The 19,683-nt window shown below is 41.5% G+C and overlaps 1 protein-coding gene across 5 annotated transcripts in view; it reads right to left on the bottom strand.

Annotated features, from left to right (window-relative positions):
* Positions 1 to 19,683, bottom strand: part of LOC120774343 (MAGUK p55 subfamily member 5-A) — a 149,706-nt gene that overhangs the window by 47,304 nt on the left and 82,719 nt on the right. The window contains exon 1 of one of the 5 annotated variants that reach the window (XM_040103907.1): positions 10,460 to 10,620. The exons of the other annotated variants lie outside the window; for them this stretch is intronic. Coding sequence (XP_039959841.1) covers positions 10,460 to 10,479 — 20 coding nt within the window. The 5' untranslated portion in view covers positions 10,480 to 10,620. Of the gene's footprint in view, positions 1 to 10,459; positions 10,621 to 19,683 lie in introns of those variants that run through there. 5 annotated transcript variants of the gene reach the window in all.

Below are 19,683 nucleotides of genomic sequence, written 5' to 3'. Positions count from 1 at the left end.
CCAAGAAAAATGTTTAAAAATAAATGCTCGTAAGCATTACATGCATATCGGTATGCGCAGCTTCGCAGCGGCAGCGGCTGCGCAGACTCATTAGCATTGTGACAAAGTGAAAAATGATTATTGTCTGGCTCAAATGCATTTTACACGCCTTTGTTTGTCGCCAAAAGCAGCAGAGGGCAGCAGTGGAGCCCAGAAAGCCAGCCACATTGCAAGCACACACACACACACTGACAAAGCTGGGTATGCATGCAACAATCACGAAATTGCAGCACATTGCAGCGCACTGGAAGGGCCAATGAACTTGAAAGCTCACGAAGGTTCGGCGAAGCAGTTGCCCAACTGCTCACACAAACACATACAAGCATACAACTACTACCCAACCGCTTGACTGTAACAAATGCAGTGCTTTTTGTGAACTTTTGTTACTTTTGTAACATTGGCTGGGTTTAGTCATGCTCGGCCGTGGCAAGCCGTGATGCTGGCGCCACAGCTGAGTGGCTGAGCGTTGCCGAAGGTGCACGGTAGCACACTGCACACTTACTCGGGTGCAGAAGCAGAGCGCTCATAAAAACAGCCATAATGATTAAAAATGCATTTATTGTTGTTGCTGCTGCACACTTAATGTGATTATTTTGTTGATTTTTTCGGTTGAATATTCTACAAACATACATATGTTTGATACTTTAATGTCATTTGCTTGGCATTTTCTACACAACACTAAGCTTACTAAAGTTCACAAGCGCACGATTTTCACGCTGAGCTCGGTTACTTCGGACAAATGTGTGTACGTTTTTTTTGTAGTTGTGAAAAGTGAAAATCTGAAATCAATCATATTTAATTGGTTTCCTCGTTTTCATTGAATGTGGAAATTCATTTTAATTATGGCAAAATAATTAAATGAGCTAGAAATGCAGTGAAAGCGGTAAGAAGTCGGAAAACTTGAGAAAGTGGAACGAATTGCACTTTATCATTAACGCTGGAACAAAAGTCTTTGCTATCAAAGGCAGCGTTGTGGTTGGCCGGACACTTTTATCAAGACGAAGTGATATCTCAACGACACTGAAAGAGAATCCGCTGATGAAGAAAGCTTGTCAACAAAATTTGTAGTCAAAATGCGACAAATCTGGCTTCATACTTCCCTTAAGCAACCTAGAACCAATCAGATCTAGAAGCGATCTTAATGCGTCCAGCTTTATCGAGGTCACGATGAGTCGGAACCACAACCACAAGCTTGAGACTTCGGAATCAATAAAACGCTAATCAGTGCTTATAAAAAGCTCATATTTTTGTACATCAAACTTGAACCAATCGGACCTAGAAGCTTAGTGCATCCAACTTCATTGAGATTCCGACAAGTCGGAGCCGGCATCCATAAAACGCTAATCCAAGCTATACAAAAATTATTTGGGGAATATTTTCTGCCACTGAGAGCTTTCAGATAGGTCTGAAATTCGGAAATCCGACCAAAACCAAAAGCACATCAACTCGAAAGTATTGCTTTAATACTCTTATATCGTTCAGAAGGTCTCAAGCCTAAAAGCATAGAAAAGTATTGTATAAAGAAACAATAAGAACAACTATTACAGCAACGGCCGCATCCTAAGCTCCCTAAAACGAAATCACTGAGCGATGACTACATGGGAAGTCTTGGATATGATATTCAAAACTCTTTGATTGGCATTTATTGGAGATAAATGTGATGGAAACTGAACCAACGGATGAAATTCAAGACAATATCATGAAGTATAATGGCGGAGATGAATTCAAATAAGCTCTTTACAAAATTAGATATAAGACGAGCATACAATAAACTACTAATACAGGGCACAAAGCAGAGTATTCCTAAAAACGAAAATGTGGATAACAAAATGAACAAATTCCACTGAAAATTGTGATACCGAACAATAAACTGGCTGGGAACAAAACACACGGGGCATAAAACACATGGAAATTGTAGTGTGAGTACTATGCGAGCCAGGAAAATAACGAATAAAGTGGCGCACAAAGAAAAAACGACAAATGAGACAAAGAAATAGTAGCACCTAAACTGGTGTGTATGTGGTGGCGAAGGGCAGGTTATGGTGAACACCAAGTGGCAGAGGCATGCGGCTAAAGCACACGAAGTACAGGGAATGGGCTTGTGATGCTCGTAAAGATGTCAAGATGAAGGCGGACGAGCCGACATAGACACGTACAGAGCGTTAGCGTAGGGCTGCAGCGACAGCAACAGCGGACGCAGCGGCAGGGGAAGATGTGAGGTGGCGACTGGTGCGAAAGATGGAGACGGAGTGGTAACGAATGCTGGCAACACAAATCCGAAGTTCAAACAATGAATGAATGGCAGATATACGAGCGCAAGCGACCTGGTGAAGGCGGGCGCTGACGGCAAGCAGAGCCAGGGCAGCAATAAAAATTCAGATAGTAGGCTGTGTGTAACACAGCGCCGAGCAGAACCAGTTAAGAATGTTGAAATGGAAATAAACAAAGCAAGCGAAGGCGCAGCAATACACAGGAGAACGATTTGTATGGTGAGCAGTGGAAAAAGAGAGGCTAAGCTAAGTCGGCAAGAAGACGGTGCCCAAATACGCGCATATCTGTATGTAAATAAGATAATATGTAAATTGGCTGCGACGGCACAAAACAACAAACTAAAGCTGTGGGCGCGCACAAGCGACGTAGCAAGACGCCGAAGGATAGGGCCAAAGGCTCGGCCAACACACACACATGCTAAGCGCATCGTAGTATGTTAAGCGTGCGTAAGAAAATACGGATTATTTTTGTTTATTTATTTGCGCTATGGGGACAAATGCTAAAAGTAGGTTTAAAGCAAAAACCGAAAGAGAAAGAGGAAACAAAACCAAGGAAATAAAGTAAAAATTTCCGAAGTAGAACGTTGCGCTCGCTCAATGGCAATGGCAATGGTGCGCACTTACTTTTTTCACATGTATGAGTGCCGGTGTGTGTGGCCGTGTGTGACTCGCCTGGCCCCATTTGGTGGCAACACTTTCGGCACTAAAAATAAACGGCTTGCAAAAAACAACTGCAGGCGACAGCCGAGAGGATGACAAACGAGCTGAAACCAACAGCAAAAACAACAACTTAAACACTCAAGCAGCCTTCCAACACTATGTAAGTGTGTGTGCGCGACACAGCACTCTTCGGCATGCCACAAGGGCACACATGGCCTCGCGTTCACACACGCACTTATGCATGCAGCAAATACAAATATACAGCCCAACACCCACACTTGAGCGCTGCTCCTCACACATACACCCCCCACACACACACACGATTCTTATGCATTCATAATAATTCAAAAAATAGCGCTCAAGCAGCAGAAGAAGCGGTGGAGTAAGAGCAGAAGAGGGCAGTCGCTGCAAGCAGTGCTGCAACACAACTAGGAAAAGGCAAAAACAACAACGTAAGCCACGTTAAGCCTTTTGTACACAAGTCAGCTCAAATCTGAACTTGTTCAACGCCCATTTCTCGAAATATCATTTCATTATTATTCACTTTGCCGGCATGAGAGCGAAAAAAACACTCAGCTGCTTAAGCACTCGAGTCTTGAGCGTGTGTGCGGCTGAATACACGCATTTCGTAGTGATTTTGTGTTGTTGCGCTTGTTCGCAAGCAGAAATCTGCATATAAATGTGAGTGGATCCACACATGTGGGTGTGTGTTTGCGATTTCGGAATTTAATTTTGAGTGCATGTGCCTTGAATCGGCTTACTGGATTTGTTTTTGCGATCCCTATTTGCAATTTTTGACTTTTGCAGCTGCGCTGCCCACAAATATAAGAAACTTGTATTTCTGGACTAAAAATATTTCGATTCATTTAATGAGGAAGAATATTTTGTAAAACGTTACATTTATCCGATAAAAATGAAAGAATACCGCTAAAGCACACATTAAGTAAGGTGGCAATTTCATTAACGGGTTGAGAATTGTAAGCGAAATGTGTGAAATTAGCAAAAACATAGCTAAGTGGCATAAATATGCTGTTTATGGTATCAAAACCTCTAGTTTTTCATCTTTTTCTAAGGTTCATGCTAATCCCTGGGATTGGGAAGGTCTTCTTGCACATGTGTGGAACCCAAAAAGTTCATTGAACTTGTTAGCTATTAACAAGGCTCACTTCGCTGTTATGATAGGCCTCCCAACTGGACACCAACCCATTGACACTCACGCAATGAGGCTAAAAATTAGGAGAACGCAACTTGTCAAGGTCACAATAAGAAGGTGAGGTCCGCCTTTCGCCAAATTAAGATTTAAACATCTCGACTGCCATACTTTTACAAACTAAGAGTTCTGGACAACACAACGGGCAAGCGTTTCCAGTGAAAGTGGGATTATTCGTGGCTTCACAATCAATCAGTCTATTTTCCTAACCTTAGCCAACCTAAATCCGGTATTCCAATTTAAGTTCATAAAATGAGGTTAACTGTCCTACATAGAGAGCGCCCCATGGTACAAAGAATAAAATCTGGATTTGTGGCACTGTAGCAACGAAGACGTGTTATAGCTTGGTTGCAATACAGCCAACAATTTTTTTTTCATTAAACTTGGAACCAAGACTTGTGGTCCCACTAAGCTGCTAAGCGAGATATTTTCTACATTTTAGTAAGCAAACACATTTAATAATGCTTCCAATAACAGTAAAATGAACAAATAATATTAAATTTGACTTCCCTTCTTTATCTCGGTTCACCTCACCCACCCAGCCAGTGCATGATATGCCCATTTGTTTGAGCTTAAAAGTAGTAATGCACGTCGACATACCTCGAAGGCGAACTGCACACGCTAAAAACAACAACAACAAAATCCCATAACAAGCTGAGCTTCGTGGCGCAGCGCGACGTTGCATGATTCATCGCTGAGGCATGAGCAAAGGGCAACCGACACAGCAACAATGGCAGCGACTGAGTCAACAAAAACAACAAAAACAAAAAGGCAACAAAACGTTAAAACGAAGGAACGAGAAACACGCCGCAAATGCAGGCGAACATTTTTAAAGTAACTGATAAATGTGGCACGTAAGTGGGCACTCACATGCAAACAGACACACACTCGAATGCAAGGTGAGTAGCTTGTTGGAAGCTGCTTTTGGAGCAAAGCTATATTTTAACACTCACATATGGGTAAGTGTAGGTGTGTGTGTGTGGCTGAGATATGCGCGTGCATTTATGTCATTTCGAGTGCCACGATCACGTGTGCCTGTGTGTGTGCGCTTAAAACGGCAGCTTAGCCGCCGCCACAAAGCAGCCAACAACTTGGCCCGACCCAGCTGCAGCTGCAGCGCGTCACTTCACACACACACGCGCTGCCGTAAATGCATTGGAAAAGTTGTTTATGCGCTGCAGCACGCCACGTTGCATGCCACAGTCAACATATTTGCACATTTAAAGGCAGTGGAAAAAAGTGCAAAAATCGCAAGTTTTTCAATGTGGCAGCTGTGCGCGGCGCTCAGTTTCATTGTGCCCGCAGCCGTCCCGCCCCCTCCGCCGGGCGCTTAAGAACTTTCAGTCGTTTCAAATCACCTGAGAAAGTTGCATGCTGCAAGTTATAAAAAGCTTTGCGTTTCTTGCACTGCAACTCGCTCGCGTTGACAGTGAAATGTGGGGAATCCAAGAAACTTGGCGCAGCTAACTTTTTTCGAACAGATTAAATTGAATTTACTACTTACAGTTGCTCGGTACTTTCGCGTGTGTGTTTGTTAATAAACAGTTTTCACTTCCTCTTGCGCCTTCACCCCCTCCCTGTCGCTTTCTCTTTGTAACTGCAAGCGCCGCTAGCTGCCGCTGAAAGTCTCAGCTTTATTGATTGCTTGACAGACAAAAGAAGGCATTATTTGTTGTAGTTGATTTTCCACAACAACATTGACAGCATAAGAAATGATTGTTTATGAAAGGTACCATTGGATAAAGCGCTATTTGTACGAAAGCTCATCCAATATTTACACACAAATCACAGAATTCTGCGAAGACATGACAGAAAGTGGTAAAAGGGGCGACTTGCAAACTGAGGTGTGTGAAAGAAAGATATCGCCAGTGTTTGTTTTCGATATTAACACACCCACACTAAGAATTTTTGAAGTAGAGATTTGGATAAAGAAAGTTTTGACACCAATTGGTTCTAAGGGTAAAAAAAAACTTTGCAATGGTAAAAAAAGAAATGCAAGAAAATTTTTTCGAATCCGAAAAATAACAAAAACAAAAACAGTTTTTATCAATTTTTTTTAGTTTTTTAATAAAACATATTTTTCAAAACATACAAACTTTTCAAGCAAACCAAAATATTGGCAGTCGAAAAAGTCTTTTCGTATTTTGTCAATAGATGACGTTCCAGTCGTATACCACAATCACATTGTGTCATACCATATAGTGTTGGAAGGGTGAGATTTAAAGCTTCATTTAACCAAACAAATTCGGGGAAGTTGAAAAAAAGTTACAGCTGTTCACAATTGAGTGAAAATAATGAAGAAGTTCGCTATATTTTGAAATTTTTTATAAAAAAGGGAAAAATGCCACGCAAGCCATCAATGAAATTTGTGAAGTATACGGAGACGATGCTGTATCAGTTCGTGTAGCACAACAATGGTTTGCTTGTTTCCGATCTGGAAATTTCGATGTGAAAGATGCACCTCGCTCTGGTCGACCTACCGTTGAAAACATCGATGAAATTAGGGAAAAGATTGACCAAAACCATCACCATAAGCAACCATGACATCGCTAAGGAACTTCACATTTATCAACAAAAAAAACCATTTAAAAAAGGGTAGCTGCAAAAAGAAGCTCGATTTTTGGTTACCAAATGAATTGTCTGTGAAAAATTGAATGGACTGAATTAACATCTACGATTCTTTGCTGAAAGGAAAGAAAATCGAACCATTTCTGAAGCGAATGGTAACAGGAGACGAAAAGTGGATCGAATACGACAATAATGTGCGAGAAAGATCATGGTCCGAGCGTAATTAAGCTCAACAAATGGTCGCAAAGCCAGGATTAACTCCTCGAAAGGTTATGCTGAGTGTTTGGTGGGATTGGAAAGGAATCATCCACTATATGGTGCCTGATCGAACGATTGGTTCTACATTTTACTGCCAACAACTGATGAGATTGAAGCAAGCAATCGAAAAAAGAGGTCAGAACTGATCGTCTTACATCAAGACAACGCTAGACCATACACATCTTTGATGACTCGGCAAAAAGTGTGAGAGCTTGGCTGGGAAGTTTTGATGCATTCGCCATATAGCCCTGACCTTGCACCATCGGACTACAATTTATTTCGGTCAATGCAGAACTCCCTTAATGGAGTAAAGTTGGCTTCAAGAGGAGCCTGTAAAATTTACTTATCGCAGTTTTTCGCCGAGAAACCACAAAAGTTTTACACTGATGGAATATGGTTTCTAGCGTTAAAATGGCCAAAATGGTACACACCTGTATTTGGTTCATTAAAGTTCATTATATACACATATAAAAAAATAAGTTGAAGTTCGATTAAAAACACGAAAACTTTTTCGACTACACAAAAGTTTAAAAATAAAAATGGCAAGAAATACTTATTAATCCGACTTTAAAAACAAAATAATAACGGCAAAGCGGTGTAAATCGAGATGAAATGAGTAAAAAATATTCGCTGATTATTTTTTTGAAAACATCAGAGTTCAAACAAACCAAGGTAGGTAGGGGTACCTTGGTTTTGTTCAATAATGTTTGTACATGTGTCTTAGTGCTTTATTGCTTTTTCAATTAATTTTTTATGCATTATTCAAACATGAAATTACCCAAAGCGCATCACTGCACTTAACTAGCAAATCGTGGCGTCCCTACTTAGGCAATTGCCGATGAGTTACAGTCACTTATCACGACATTTCCTCTTTTCAAAATAGCTGCGCCGCACGCTGACACTTGGCATGCCAGTCATTGCAATCTTTACGCGTCGCGCCTCACCGCCCGCTACGCCACCTCACCACAATCGCATTTGTATGTAAGCGGGCAACCGCGCACGGAAGCGGCAGCAGCAGCGCCTAACGCCAAAACTAATTTACATGCATTTGGCATTCGATTGAGCGGTATGCGCGACCGCTGGTGTCGCAATCGCCACACGGCGCGCAATTAAAATTCCAGCGGGCTCTTCTACACGAGCTGGACGAAGGCGCAAGCGCTGCAATATACCCAAGAGTGACACAGCGCGCAGGCGGGCAACAGTCGCATTACGCTAAACGCTACCGAAATGTTGTGTAAGTGAATCTCAGGCTCGTCATTTTGTTTATTATTTATAACTACTTTTACAAAAACAAAACTAATTTAGGTTCAGCGATGTGTGTGTGTGTGTGCTCATACAAATTTTCCACGCCGCTTACTTATGGACTTATAAGCACGCAGCAGCATTGTTGCTACCTTCGCTTTGTTGTTGCTGTAATGTTTTTGGTTCTGTACGCTTGCGTGTTGCGTGCTTTGAATTTTTAACGATTCGCTTTGCTTTATCAATTTCAAATTCAACGACTGAAATTCGTTTTTATTTTCTTCTCTGTTTTATTCTTCATAAATATTTTCATGAGAAATGCGCAATAAATAATAAGCGAGGTGTGAGAGAGAATTCTAAGCGCAGGCATAGAGAATTCAGCAACAAGCAGCGTGCAGTCACGTGAGGTGAAGGCAACGAAGCGCTCATATGATGGGAATTTAGAGAAGCAGTTACAATAAGTAAACAAATCAGTTGAATTCTTTGTTAGTTTGTGAGGCTCTGTGGGCACAGTTTAACCCCCCCAAAAGGACCATTACTTCATTACCCCGACTTCAGTAACTCAACAATGTAGGCAATGCAATTTTATATTGGGCGAAAGGCTTTTTCGACTATCCAATATTATAGCTGGATCAGCGAACAACATAGACCCGTGGCCCGTGTCAGCTAATACGACCTATCTTATGGGAGCGAAATGTAAATGATCAGCCAACACCGCTTCTACCTTCCGCTTTACCGTAGGATGCCGTAGATTTCCACGGCATTTAGATTTTTGCCGCAGAAACGTGTCAGCTGATTGCTCTCTCACGACTCAGGGTTGCCGGTCTCGATATACTGTAGTAATTATAAAACTTATCTTCAATATGTTTGAAATTTTCTTAAACTAACTCAAAATCAGAGTCGAATGCTTTTATTTATAAATATGTAAACTATTTTTAATAGTTTCTTTTCAGTTTTGATATTTTATATTATGAAAAATTGTAATTGAAAAGTTAGATGTGTACAAAACTATATATGCGTATTGAGCAATGGCAACATTATTCAAATGAAAACAAACAAAGATAGCTGATTTCTACGGGCTCAACTTTTGACACATTTTGCTCGCTAAGGACGGCAACTGAGAAAGGCAGTAGCGTTTTTCGCTGTTCCTGTTATTAACATTTGCGGACGTTAAGCCACTAGCATATTAACATATTTTTTTATAAACCGGAGGAGAATTATAACATTTTTGGCTAAACGAACGAAATATGTATACATATAAACAGTTATCACAAATTTAGTGTCCTTTAGTCAAATTTTCGGGTTTTTTTAAATTATCTTTTTACTCTAATTTTTATTTTCAATCTCCTGGTTGTATTTTTCATAATTTTTTTCAATATACACTTTTGAGAGCCACAAGGTTAGGCTAATTATCCGTGAGGCAAAAAATAATACCACTTGGATTACTATAAAGACTATAGAGTCCGTTGTAATGTTGCTTGAACTTCTAGCTATGGATCAAAGAGACCGTCGCATATCGGCAACACGTTTAGAATCTGCCATAAATTTATTGAAGCGGCTCATATCAATTCCAGCCAATTCAAAAATTCGGGTTCATAAAACGTATGGCAACCGGACAGTGGATGAAATAGTGTCTAAATGTTTCCACCACATCTTCCTCATTATAACGTTGACAAGTTGCGTCCTCCAAAATCTTTAGCCTCACCGCATGAGTGCCAATGGGACAGCGCGCTGTTAGGATGCTTATTGTGACGGCGAAATGAACCTTGTTAAGAGTTCTATGGACCTTTATGTTCCACTCTGGGTCAGTAGGCTTTCGAAACCCCACAAGTCCTGGTTGCTGACCAAGGCTTGCCGCGCTCAGGCAAGGCCTATAGATGAAAGGCCGAAACACACGTTAAAAGAGGAATCCCGACACCTTGTCATCCTGATGGAATTTGGATGTGTGTATCCTTTATTGCAAGCTCATCTGCTTTACAATTTACGAGGTTTTAGAACCACTAGCATATTTAAGTGCTTTTTCATATAAACTGGAGGAGAATTATAAAATTTTTGTCTCAACGAATGAAATATGTAAATTAAGAGTTAACACAAATTTAGGGTTCTTCAGTCAATTTTCGATTTTTTTATATTTTTGTTTCAATTAATAATATTTCTCCAATTTCGCAGTTAAATTTTTTATAAATTTGCAGCGGATTTTGAGCTGTTCACTTACCAATGCTTGAGTATACGCATTTTTCTAAGATTTTCGCCAACTAATTACAGCAAGGCCCCTTGTTGTTGTTGCCTGTGTATGAATTTTCGCTGCAGCCGAAAGTTTTTATTTTCATTTGAAAATTCGCAAAACATTTAGGTGTTTATCCAATTTTCTATATTTCTTATTAAAAAATTACGCTTTTTGTATACGCAATTCGAAAGAATTGCAGAAATTTATTTAATTATTTTTAAAACTATTTTTTTTAATTTCTTTTTTAATATTTTTTTAAATATTTTTTTTAATCAATTTTCTTTATTTTTGTTTATTTTCTTAGTTTAGAAATTTTAATTTTCCGTTCCGCATCACTGCGCATGTGCGCCACACAAATGCGCACAACACACGATTGCAGTTGAATTTAATTTATATTTTTGAAATCTTTAATTACACTTTGGCTCGAAAAATCACAATTTTCACACTTGTCAGCGCTCAGTGTGGCACATGCAACTGTGGTACAGGCGCGCACCGTTTGGCTGGCGCGGCGTATTTGAACACTTTGGTTTCACTTTCGCTGCTTTTTATTATTATTGCATATTTTGCTTGCTGTCGTTGCGCTGCATTGGCGATTTTCAACGATTTTCAGCGTTTTCTTTGTGTGTTTTTCAACGGTTTTCAGCGCGTTGAACGTTTTTGAGCGAAACGAACTGTTGTTCAAAATCTGTGGCATTACAGAAATGCGGCAAAAATGTGGTCGCCACAGTTGACGCCCCTAATTGGTGGTGGGCCATGCAACACGGCACCGGTTCGGCAACTCGAAATCGAAGTGAATTTTTGAAAACAACACTCGGCTAAAAAGGTGCGACTATTTTCGAACAAAATCGACGCAAAATGTTGCATTTGCCGTTAGTTGCACAGTAGTTGTGTGCTTGCAACTTGCTAATTAAACTTTTCTGTGCGCATTCCTTTGCGCCCGCGCCGTTGGCTCTAATTGACGCTGACAACGTCACTTTTCCGTTATCTGCAGATATTTTCAAATCGGCGGCCGTTAAGCCGAACTGTCACAACGCAAAGACGACTGACTGGACTGCGAATTGGATCCAAATCGTTGCTATTTTAGGCTAAAAACTGAAATTTTACGCGTTTGCTCATTTGTGGCACTTGAAGCCTGTTGAATGCGAGCTATTTATAATTTGTATTTATTTTTTGTTCACTTTGATTCGCTTGTAATTGCTATGCACTTTATTGTTTTTGTAAAAGATTTCCGTCGCGCTTGCGCCGTCGCATCCGTTTGTGGCAAAGTCGCTTAAAGACTGACAACGCCATAGCTGCTGCAATGGCAGCCGAGCTGAACGACGACGTGAACCTCGGCAACGAAGCGAGTCCAAAAGTGCCTCTAAGCAAATACGACGACAACAACAACAAGCGACACAGCACTAGCAAGCAAACAAATAGACGCTTCGAGCACACAGGTACAATGGAATCAAATAAAGCGAAATACAATGAGCAAACAGCTCACACGCACCCACACACACGTGCAAAGCAACACGGTTCAACAATCAGCAGCACCGATATATGTGAGTACACACACACACACTCAGCCACTCGTTCGCTTCGAAAAATACTACAATTGCAGCGGCGCGCTGCTACAACAACTGCACACATTCAGCAGCTCGCCAACTTGAGCCGGTCCCTGGTGCAGGTACATACATTCACACAGATACAGCGTTGTAACCCAGCGGACGCGCGCTCGTTAGGCTGTCCATCCGCGCGACAACAATGGCGCTCATACACACTCAAGCCTTTGAAGACGTCGCCTGCGACGCACGCTGTGACGTCTTCTTGCCGCCGGCAGCGTCTACAGTCAGCGTCACCGCTCGCCTGCGCTTCCTCGCCAACAACACACTCAGCGCTCGGCAGTGCTGCGTTTGTTGCTTTTGTTTTTGTCGTCTTGTTCGTCAGCAAATTCCACGAAGTCTATCTCAAACGTTGCTTCTCAATTTACCTGCGACCGCTCGGAGGCTACACCGTAACAAATTCAATTCACGTGAAGCGAACACAAAGATCTGGGAGAGACTAGGAAACAGAGATCGCGCGGACGTTGGAATTTTAAGATGTACACGCCGATAAAAGAAACGCAGCGGTAAAAAAAAAGGAGGAGTGAGGATAGTCGGAGAGAGGGCACGGTTTTGCAGATAACACTGGAGTTTCAGCTGGTGGCAACTCCTGCTTTGACTATCCTACTGATGTAAGGAATAGGGAACAAAGAGTTTCTGCTTCTACTACGATAGATGTATACTATACAGGGTTTGTCCGGAAAGTAATAAGATTGATTTTCTTCCGAAGCAACTATACTTCGGAGGGTGCGCGCACTGACAGGATTCGGTAGCTAATGAACGAGGGCTGGCCAGTAGTCTCCGATCACCTGTAGCATCAGGACAAACATTTTCGCGCGACGTGTGTCTGTGAGGGGTGCCAACCAAAAAGCAGCGTTCTTAGAGCAGAGGTACGCGATTAAATTCTGTGTGAAACTCGGTAAATCTGCGATAGAGACGTTTGATATGATCAATCGAGCTTACCCAGATGTTTCTTTAGCAAGAAGTGGTGTGTTTCGGTGGCCCCAGGCCTTTTTGAAGGGCCGGAAAGAGGTCTGTGATGAAGACCGTGCTAAGAGACCTGCACTCGACAAACACCGACAATGCGACTCGTGGGCCCAAAGTTTTGAACTCAGACCGTTCGTTTAATTGCCCAGATGTTAAATTTATCAAATTCACGTGGAAGTTCTCAAGAGACTCAAACGAAGGGTCGATCGGGTCCGACAGCCGATTGGAAGTTGCACCACGACAACGCCCCTATTACCGCCTTTCTTGTGAACAGCTACCTAACCAAGACCGACATTCAAACGCTTCCGCAGCCACCCTACAGCCCAGATGTGGTCTCCCCAACTTTTTTTGATTCCTTGCCTTAAAAGGCCGAGGACGAGGCCGAGGACGAGGCCGAGGACTTTGATATGACAGAGATAGACAGAGATATATAGAGATAGAGATCCAAGCAGCATGCACTTCGGCTTTCAAGGCTATTCCGAGGAATACTTTCCGTGACGCCTTCAATGCGTGGAAAAGACGCTATTTTGAAAGTTTTTTAAAGAATTCTAACGACTTTTTCAATAAATTTTTTTAAATCGATTCAGCCCTATTACTTTTCGGACAAACCCTGTAAATAATATTTGAGAACCAAGATCAGAGTGGCGGAGCTTCACTTGAGTTTGATTAATGAGTCGAATTAGCAGAGGATGAGATCTGTTTAACGAACCTTTAATTTTCAATACAAACCGACAAAATATGAGGAGCCTCAGAAGCAGATGAATATATAAAAACCTCAGCTGTCTTGACCTTGGTTCAGACCCTTTTGTAGTATATGGTATTATGGGTTACTGTGTTCTTTGTCAATATCTACTGCGCGACACCCACTTTGCTCACATCGGTCTCTCAGCACGCGAAAAAGTCGGGTTTGTCTTAAATAGCCGTCTAAGTTTCAGAAAAAGGGTAACAAAACAAAACTGAGTCGAATGCACCGGCTGTTTTTCTCAGTGTATTGTAAGCACTTCAGCCTAACGTACGGTTGAAAATAATAGTCATGTGCAAAATCAAAAATAAATTGCCACAAACAAAATATAAGAATGAGGCTAAGCCAAATACAACCGAAAAAGTCACAAAACGCAAAGTTCAGCAGCAACAACAAATTATGCCCGCCAGCCAAAGAAAAACAAAACAAAAGGCTAAGAGATGAGCTAAAAATGTAAACACAAAATAAAACCCAAAACAACACAACTAATATCCGTCCCAGGCTTCGCCCTGCCACAGCAGACAAGCGCTACAAAGTCATGCGAGCGCCTTCGCTCTTCATGGAACTTTAGCCAGGCTGCCACCTTACGCCGCGCCCGCTGACCGCACATGTTGTAAGTTGTAACGCTTGCAACTGCAACCGGCCATTGGCGAACTGGGCAAACACGTCAGCTAATTTCGTACGTAAATAAGAGTGGAGTCACACATGCCCATGTGTGTGTGTGGAAAGAGTGCCTCTCTGTTGCATGCGGCGATGACAAGCCGGCGGGGTTGGTTAGCTACACCAAGTGCACAGGTAAATAACAACAAGCAATGCATGGCAGCAACAACAGCAATAAGAAACTCCATAGCCAGTGCAGCAATCAGTGCGCAAAACAACAAAAACACGTCGAAACCGGTTATTGCCGCATGCATTCCTGCAGTCAATCATTCATTACGTCCGTTCATCATCTGTCGTTCGCCGACTCAACCAAGTAGCCAGTGAGCTCGGCCAGTCAGTCGGCGCCGCAATCGTTGGACCTCATAAGCAACTCAAGTCGGGTAACTGGCCACTGCAGTGCTACATGCAACACAGTGCAACAGTTGTGAGTGCAGAAGCACACACACACACTCGTGTACATTGCACAAGGGTTTGGTGAACGAGGCGGGCCAATTGATTTTTATTGTTGCAGTAGCAACTTAAACTTCTAATCGCCATTGTTGTTGGTGCAACTCGAATATAAACTCTTTCTAAACCGTGTCGGCATGCGGTGCCCGTATTGTGGCAAGTTGATTCGTAATTGCAAGCGCTTCAGTAGTGGTATATTTGTACATAAATGTATGTTTGCCTTTGTTGTTGCTTTTGTGGTTTGTGACTTGCATGGCCACAGTGTGCTGTGCTTGCCTGCGCTTGGAGGCATTCTCATGAAATGCAACGTATAATCACGCATGTCCACACATACTTACGTAAAGTGGAACCCTCAAAGTAATAATAAAAAAGCGAAAACACAGCTTAAGAATAACAAAGAGAGGCTCAGACCAACAGGCCGTGTACTGCAGTCAGCTGCAACCGCAAAAATAAAAACAAACTCTACACACACAGGCATGTTACAATAACGCAATAATAATAATTTGTTTTCCGTAGACGATTATGCGGCTTTTCTGGGAATTCAAAGTTGTCCCATAAATTTTTTTTGGAATGTCCCAAAACACAAAAAATATATATGTATATGTATATATTTGTACAAAGCTTATAGTAATCTTATCTAAGAAATTTTTAATATTTTTGACATGTCCCAAAAATTTTTGGTTTGTCCCAATGCATGAATAAGTCGTTTTGTTGGCTCTATAATATTTTAAGAGTAATAAACATACATTTTCTGTCTTTTCAACACATAAACTTTTTTGACGAGTGTCCCAAAAACTTTCGCTTCATTCCAAAACAATAAAAATATATTTTTACTGAGCTTATAGTCTTCTGAAGTATTATTTAAAAAATTCCCTTTTTTTGAGGTGTTCCAAAAAATTTTGGTTTGTCCCAATATACATATGTATGTATGTATGAATGAGTCCTTTTATTGGGTCTATAATGTCTTAAGAGTAATATTACATAAATTTCCGATCTTTGCAATACTTTAAACTTATATGACGAGTGTCCCAAAAATGTCGCTTTCTTCCAATATAAAAATATATATTTTACTAAGCTTGTAGTCTGTTGGAGTATTATTTAAAATTTTATTAATATTTTTGACGTGTCTATAAACTTTTTTGACGAATGTCCCAAAAATTTTTGGTTGGTTCAAAAACAATAAAAATATATTTTTACTGAGCTTATAGTTTTCTAAAGTAATAATTCAAATTGATTCAATATTTTTGAGGTGTCCCAAAAAATTTTTAGTATGACCCAAAGTAAGAAAAATATGTTTTACTGTTTTATTGAAATATTAATTCTAATGTTCTCAGTATTTTTAAGTTGTCCCATAAATTTTCACTTGAAAATGGAACGTTCCTCACACAGTGCATTGAATATGTTATTTATTTCATTTTTTATGTGTCCCAAAAGTTTTCAGTTGCTTAGCAATATTTGCTTGAATATGGAACATGTTCTTTATTTCGTTTTTTGTATGTGTCCTAAAAAAAGTATTTTGTTGTTCTCAAGGTTAAATCACTGATAAATTAATAAAATTGCCAAATATTTGTATTTAAGTCGCTAATTTAATTGTGACTTACCAAGGGACTTTGACTGACTTAACCAAGGGTAACCAAACTAGCAAAATTGAAGCTGACAGTCGACAGTCTGTTATATTTTTCTGATGTGAAATATTTGCTCGATTTGTTGCAATATCTATGCAGTTTACGCATACAGCACTCCTTAACACTGCCAAGCTAGCCATGCAACAGGCGCGACGCGAAACATTGAACTCCTGAAGTGCGTGTTGGTGCGTCTGAGTGGCATACGCTTGGCCGTGCTGGCGGTTATTGGCACTTATGGCGCACTTTTGTCGTTGTTCTTTTCGCTGTTGACTAGCCGACACGCACGCCCTTGTTCAGCAGCTAATATGGCAGCGTAAAACATTTGTAACAACATTTGCGGCAACAGCTTGTGCAACAATGTGCAAAGGCTGATTGTTGGCACGCTGTTGTTGTTGCTATGTGGCACTACTGTTTATAGCACGGTTCTGGTATTATTTGTGTCGCATTGTTGTTTTTCGCGCTTCCAGCTAACTGTTGGCGCGTTGTGATTTGATAGCTTACGCGTTGACGCCAAGCTGTTGCCAATAAATGACGGCGTGATGCGCGCTTTGTTGTTGTTATTGATGTTTATTTATTTTTACTGTTGCTGCCGGGTTTGGTTGCAGTTGTTTCGCTGAAAAGTTTGCTGCGGCAACAGATTTTCAATTAAAATGCAGACTGCTTTAGGTTTCTCCGGAAAGCTTTGTGCGCGCAACGTCTAGTGGCAATCCACAACTCTACAAAAACAGTGACAACATAGACGTGGCATTTGGAACTCACAGAGGAGCGAGTTGAGGCAGTGAGCAAGAACAAATTGGCATTCAAGGAGGCGCAATCGCGTGAAAGCGGTGAAATTCCCCCACACGGAACCCCCTTGAAATAAAGTGAGCGCTTCTGCTTACGCATAAGTACCCGTTACACGTACATACGCTCGTAAAGGCGCATATCGCAAATGCTCGACGGCGTCTCAGGATGCGCGTTGTGGCGCGTATTTTCAATTTCGAGCGCAGCACACTAACTGTCAAAGTGACAGTTGCATTGACAGCGCCGTGCGGCATGTGAATATTTGCGCCAGCACAACAACAACAAAAAACAGTAACGCAACCTGATAGTTGAAACGCAGCGCCGCGCGCCAGCACAAAGCAAAATTACGCAAAACATGCGAAAAGAAAAACAACTGTTGCAACTGCAGCAACAACAACAAAAAAACGAACATCAACTGGCTTCAGCAATTCCCGTTTGTTTGTCTCTGTTGTTGGCTGCAACATAGTAGTCGTGCGCGCGCGAAGGCATCAAATTTGTTGACGCTCCCGTGAGAGCGTTGTTTGTGGCATGTCGCCGCTGCTGCTGTTGCCACTGTTGCTGTTGTTGTTATTGCTGTCATTTTTTACTGCGCACAAAGCTGTCGCCATATGTCAGCATTTGTGGCAGTTTTGTTTATTACCATTTTGGTGCAATATTTTGCTGTCACTGCTATTGTCGTTGTTCTTGCTGCTGCTGGTGGCATGTACGCACCATTGTTGCCAACTTTTGCCACTCTTTCCGCGGCCACCGACTGTTTGCATGCATTGCACGGCGCACGCAGACGACTATGAAGCAGCGAAAGACGCAACAACAACAAAAACCGTAGCAATGACTGCGAATTGCGGTGTTGCTTGCCACTACGTGCCGTCAACTCGAGTTTATTGGACTTTGCGCCGCCATTTGGGTGCGGATACACATACACGCGCACATACATGTTGCATGTTCATTGATTTCTTATGCGGTCATCAGTGGTCAGCGCTGACTGTTGCTCGGCGTGGCTGACTTGTTGCAAGCCCCGAGTGCCGCTGATTGCGCAGGCCAAACGCATGCGCCATCGCAGCCAAGTTGGCAGCTAATCAAGTGCGATTACACACATTCTTACATAAATACCGACTTTGTGGTGAGTAAGTATTACTTTTTTCCTAGCGGCAGCTATAATTTTCACAAACATAATGAGCAACCGTTAACGCCGAGGATTGTTTGCAAATTACGTAAATATTTGACCCGTGATGCGAGATGAGTGTATGGCTGGGTTTGGGACGGCTGTAGCAGCGCCATCTATAGTGTAGAAACTATACCCGATCTTCAACTGACTATGTGTGTAGAAACTATACCCGATCTTCAACTGACTATGTGTGCCTCTTATACAGAGATATAGAGGCATGTTGCCTTCGACAAAAGCTGGTTAAAAAACTGCCTGAAAGAATTTCCAAAACAGAGAGCTTAAATAGCCGAAAACTAGAACGACTTCTAGTCGCGTTGAACAAAAGCTTTTGACACTGTCAACCATACAACGTTACTTGTGAACATCGAACAACCTATGCTGGCACTCCAGGACTCAAGAGGTGGACCGCGAACTAGCTGAGCGGTCGGCAATAATCGGTATTAATGCGAGAAGAACAATCTAAATTTGGAAGCATTAAACTGGGGGTTCCGCAGGGTGTTTTCCCTCCTGCTGCATAATCTCTGTACTTTGAAGCTTCTACAACCACCAAAAGGAGTTTATATTCCCTGATTATTGTAGGATAATGACATCGGACATTGCCATTGATGGCATCTGCTCAAAAGTGTACGCCTATTGCCGCTTATTCTCTGCAAAGATCAGAAAACTCTCCCCTGCCAAATCCACAATATATATGTATTTACAAACTTAACAAAGGAGTATAGATAGGACCTCAACACTTTCGTCGATAAAGTCAAAACATCAACGGTAAACAACATGAAAATTTTAGGCTGCTCCTTTAGGCAGCCTGCACTCCGTACACAACCGCGATTGTTACAAAAGTACAGAGCCGCAACAAGATCCTCAAGTCGCTACTTGACAAAAACAAAGAAACGACTTTGGCAACATATAAAGCGAAGCCACTGCCTTGGAACTTCTGGTGGACCCTCCTCCACTGACTACCTTCCAATGGATGACGTTCTTAGAATACAATTTCAGAACAAGAGTTATTATACACTTTGAGAACCTGTCTCCTCTTTTATACTTAGTAGATTCGAATTTGATTCTCAAATATCCACATTGTAGATTGCATATATGTGCATATATATATATATATATATATATATATTTCGGCGCTTTACAATTCAGCTAAGAAATATTTACAAATTAACGAGTACCCAAAGTCAAAAATCACCGAAAGAATTTAACTTTTGCAGACTAAATTA

This window comes from Bactrocera tryoni, chromosome 4 (genome assembly GCF_016617805.1).
Source record: "Bactrocera tryoni isolate S06 chromosome 4, CSIRO_BtryS06_freeze2, whole genome shotgun sequence".
NCBI lineage: Eukaryota > Metazoa > Arthropoda > Insecta > Diptera > Tephritidae > Bactrocera > Bactrocera tryoni.
This window is presented reverse-complemented; position numbering and strand designations above follow the sequence as displayed.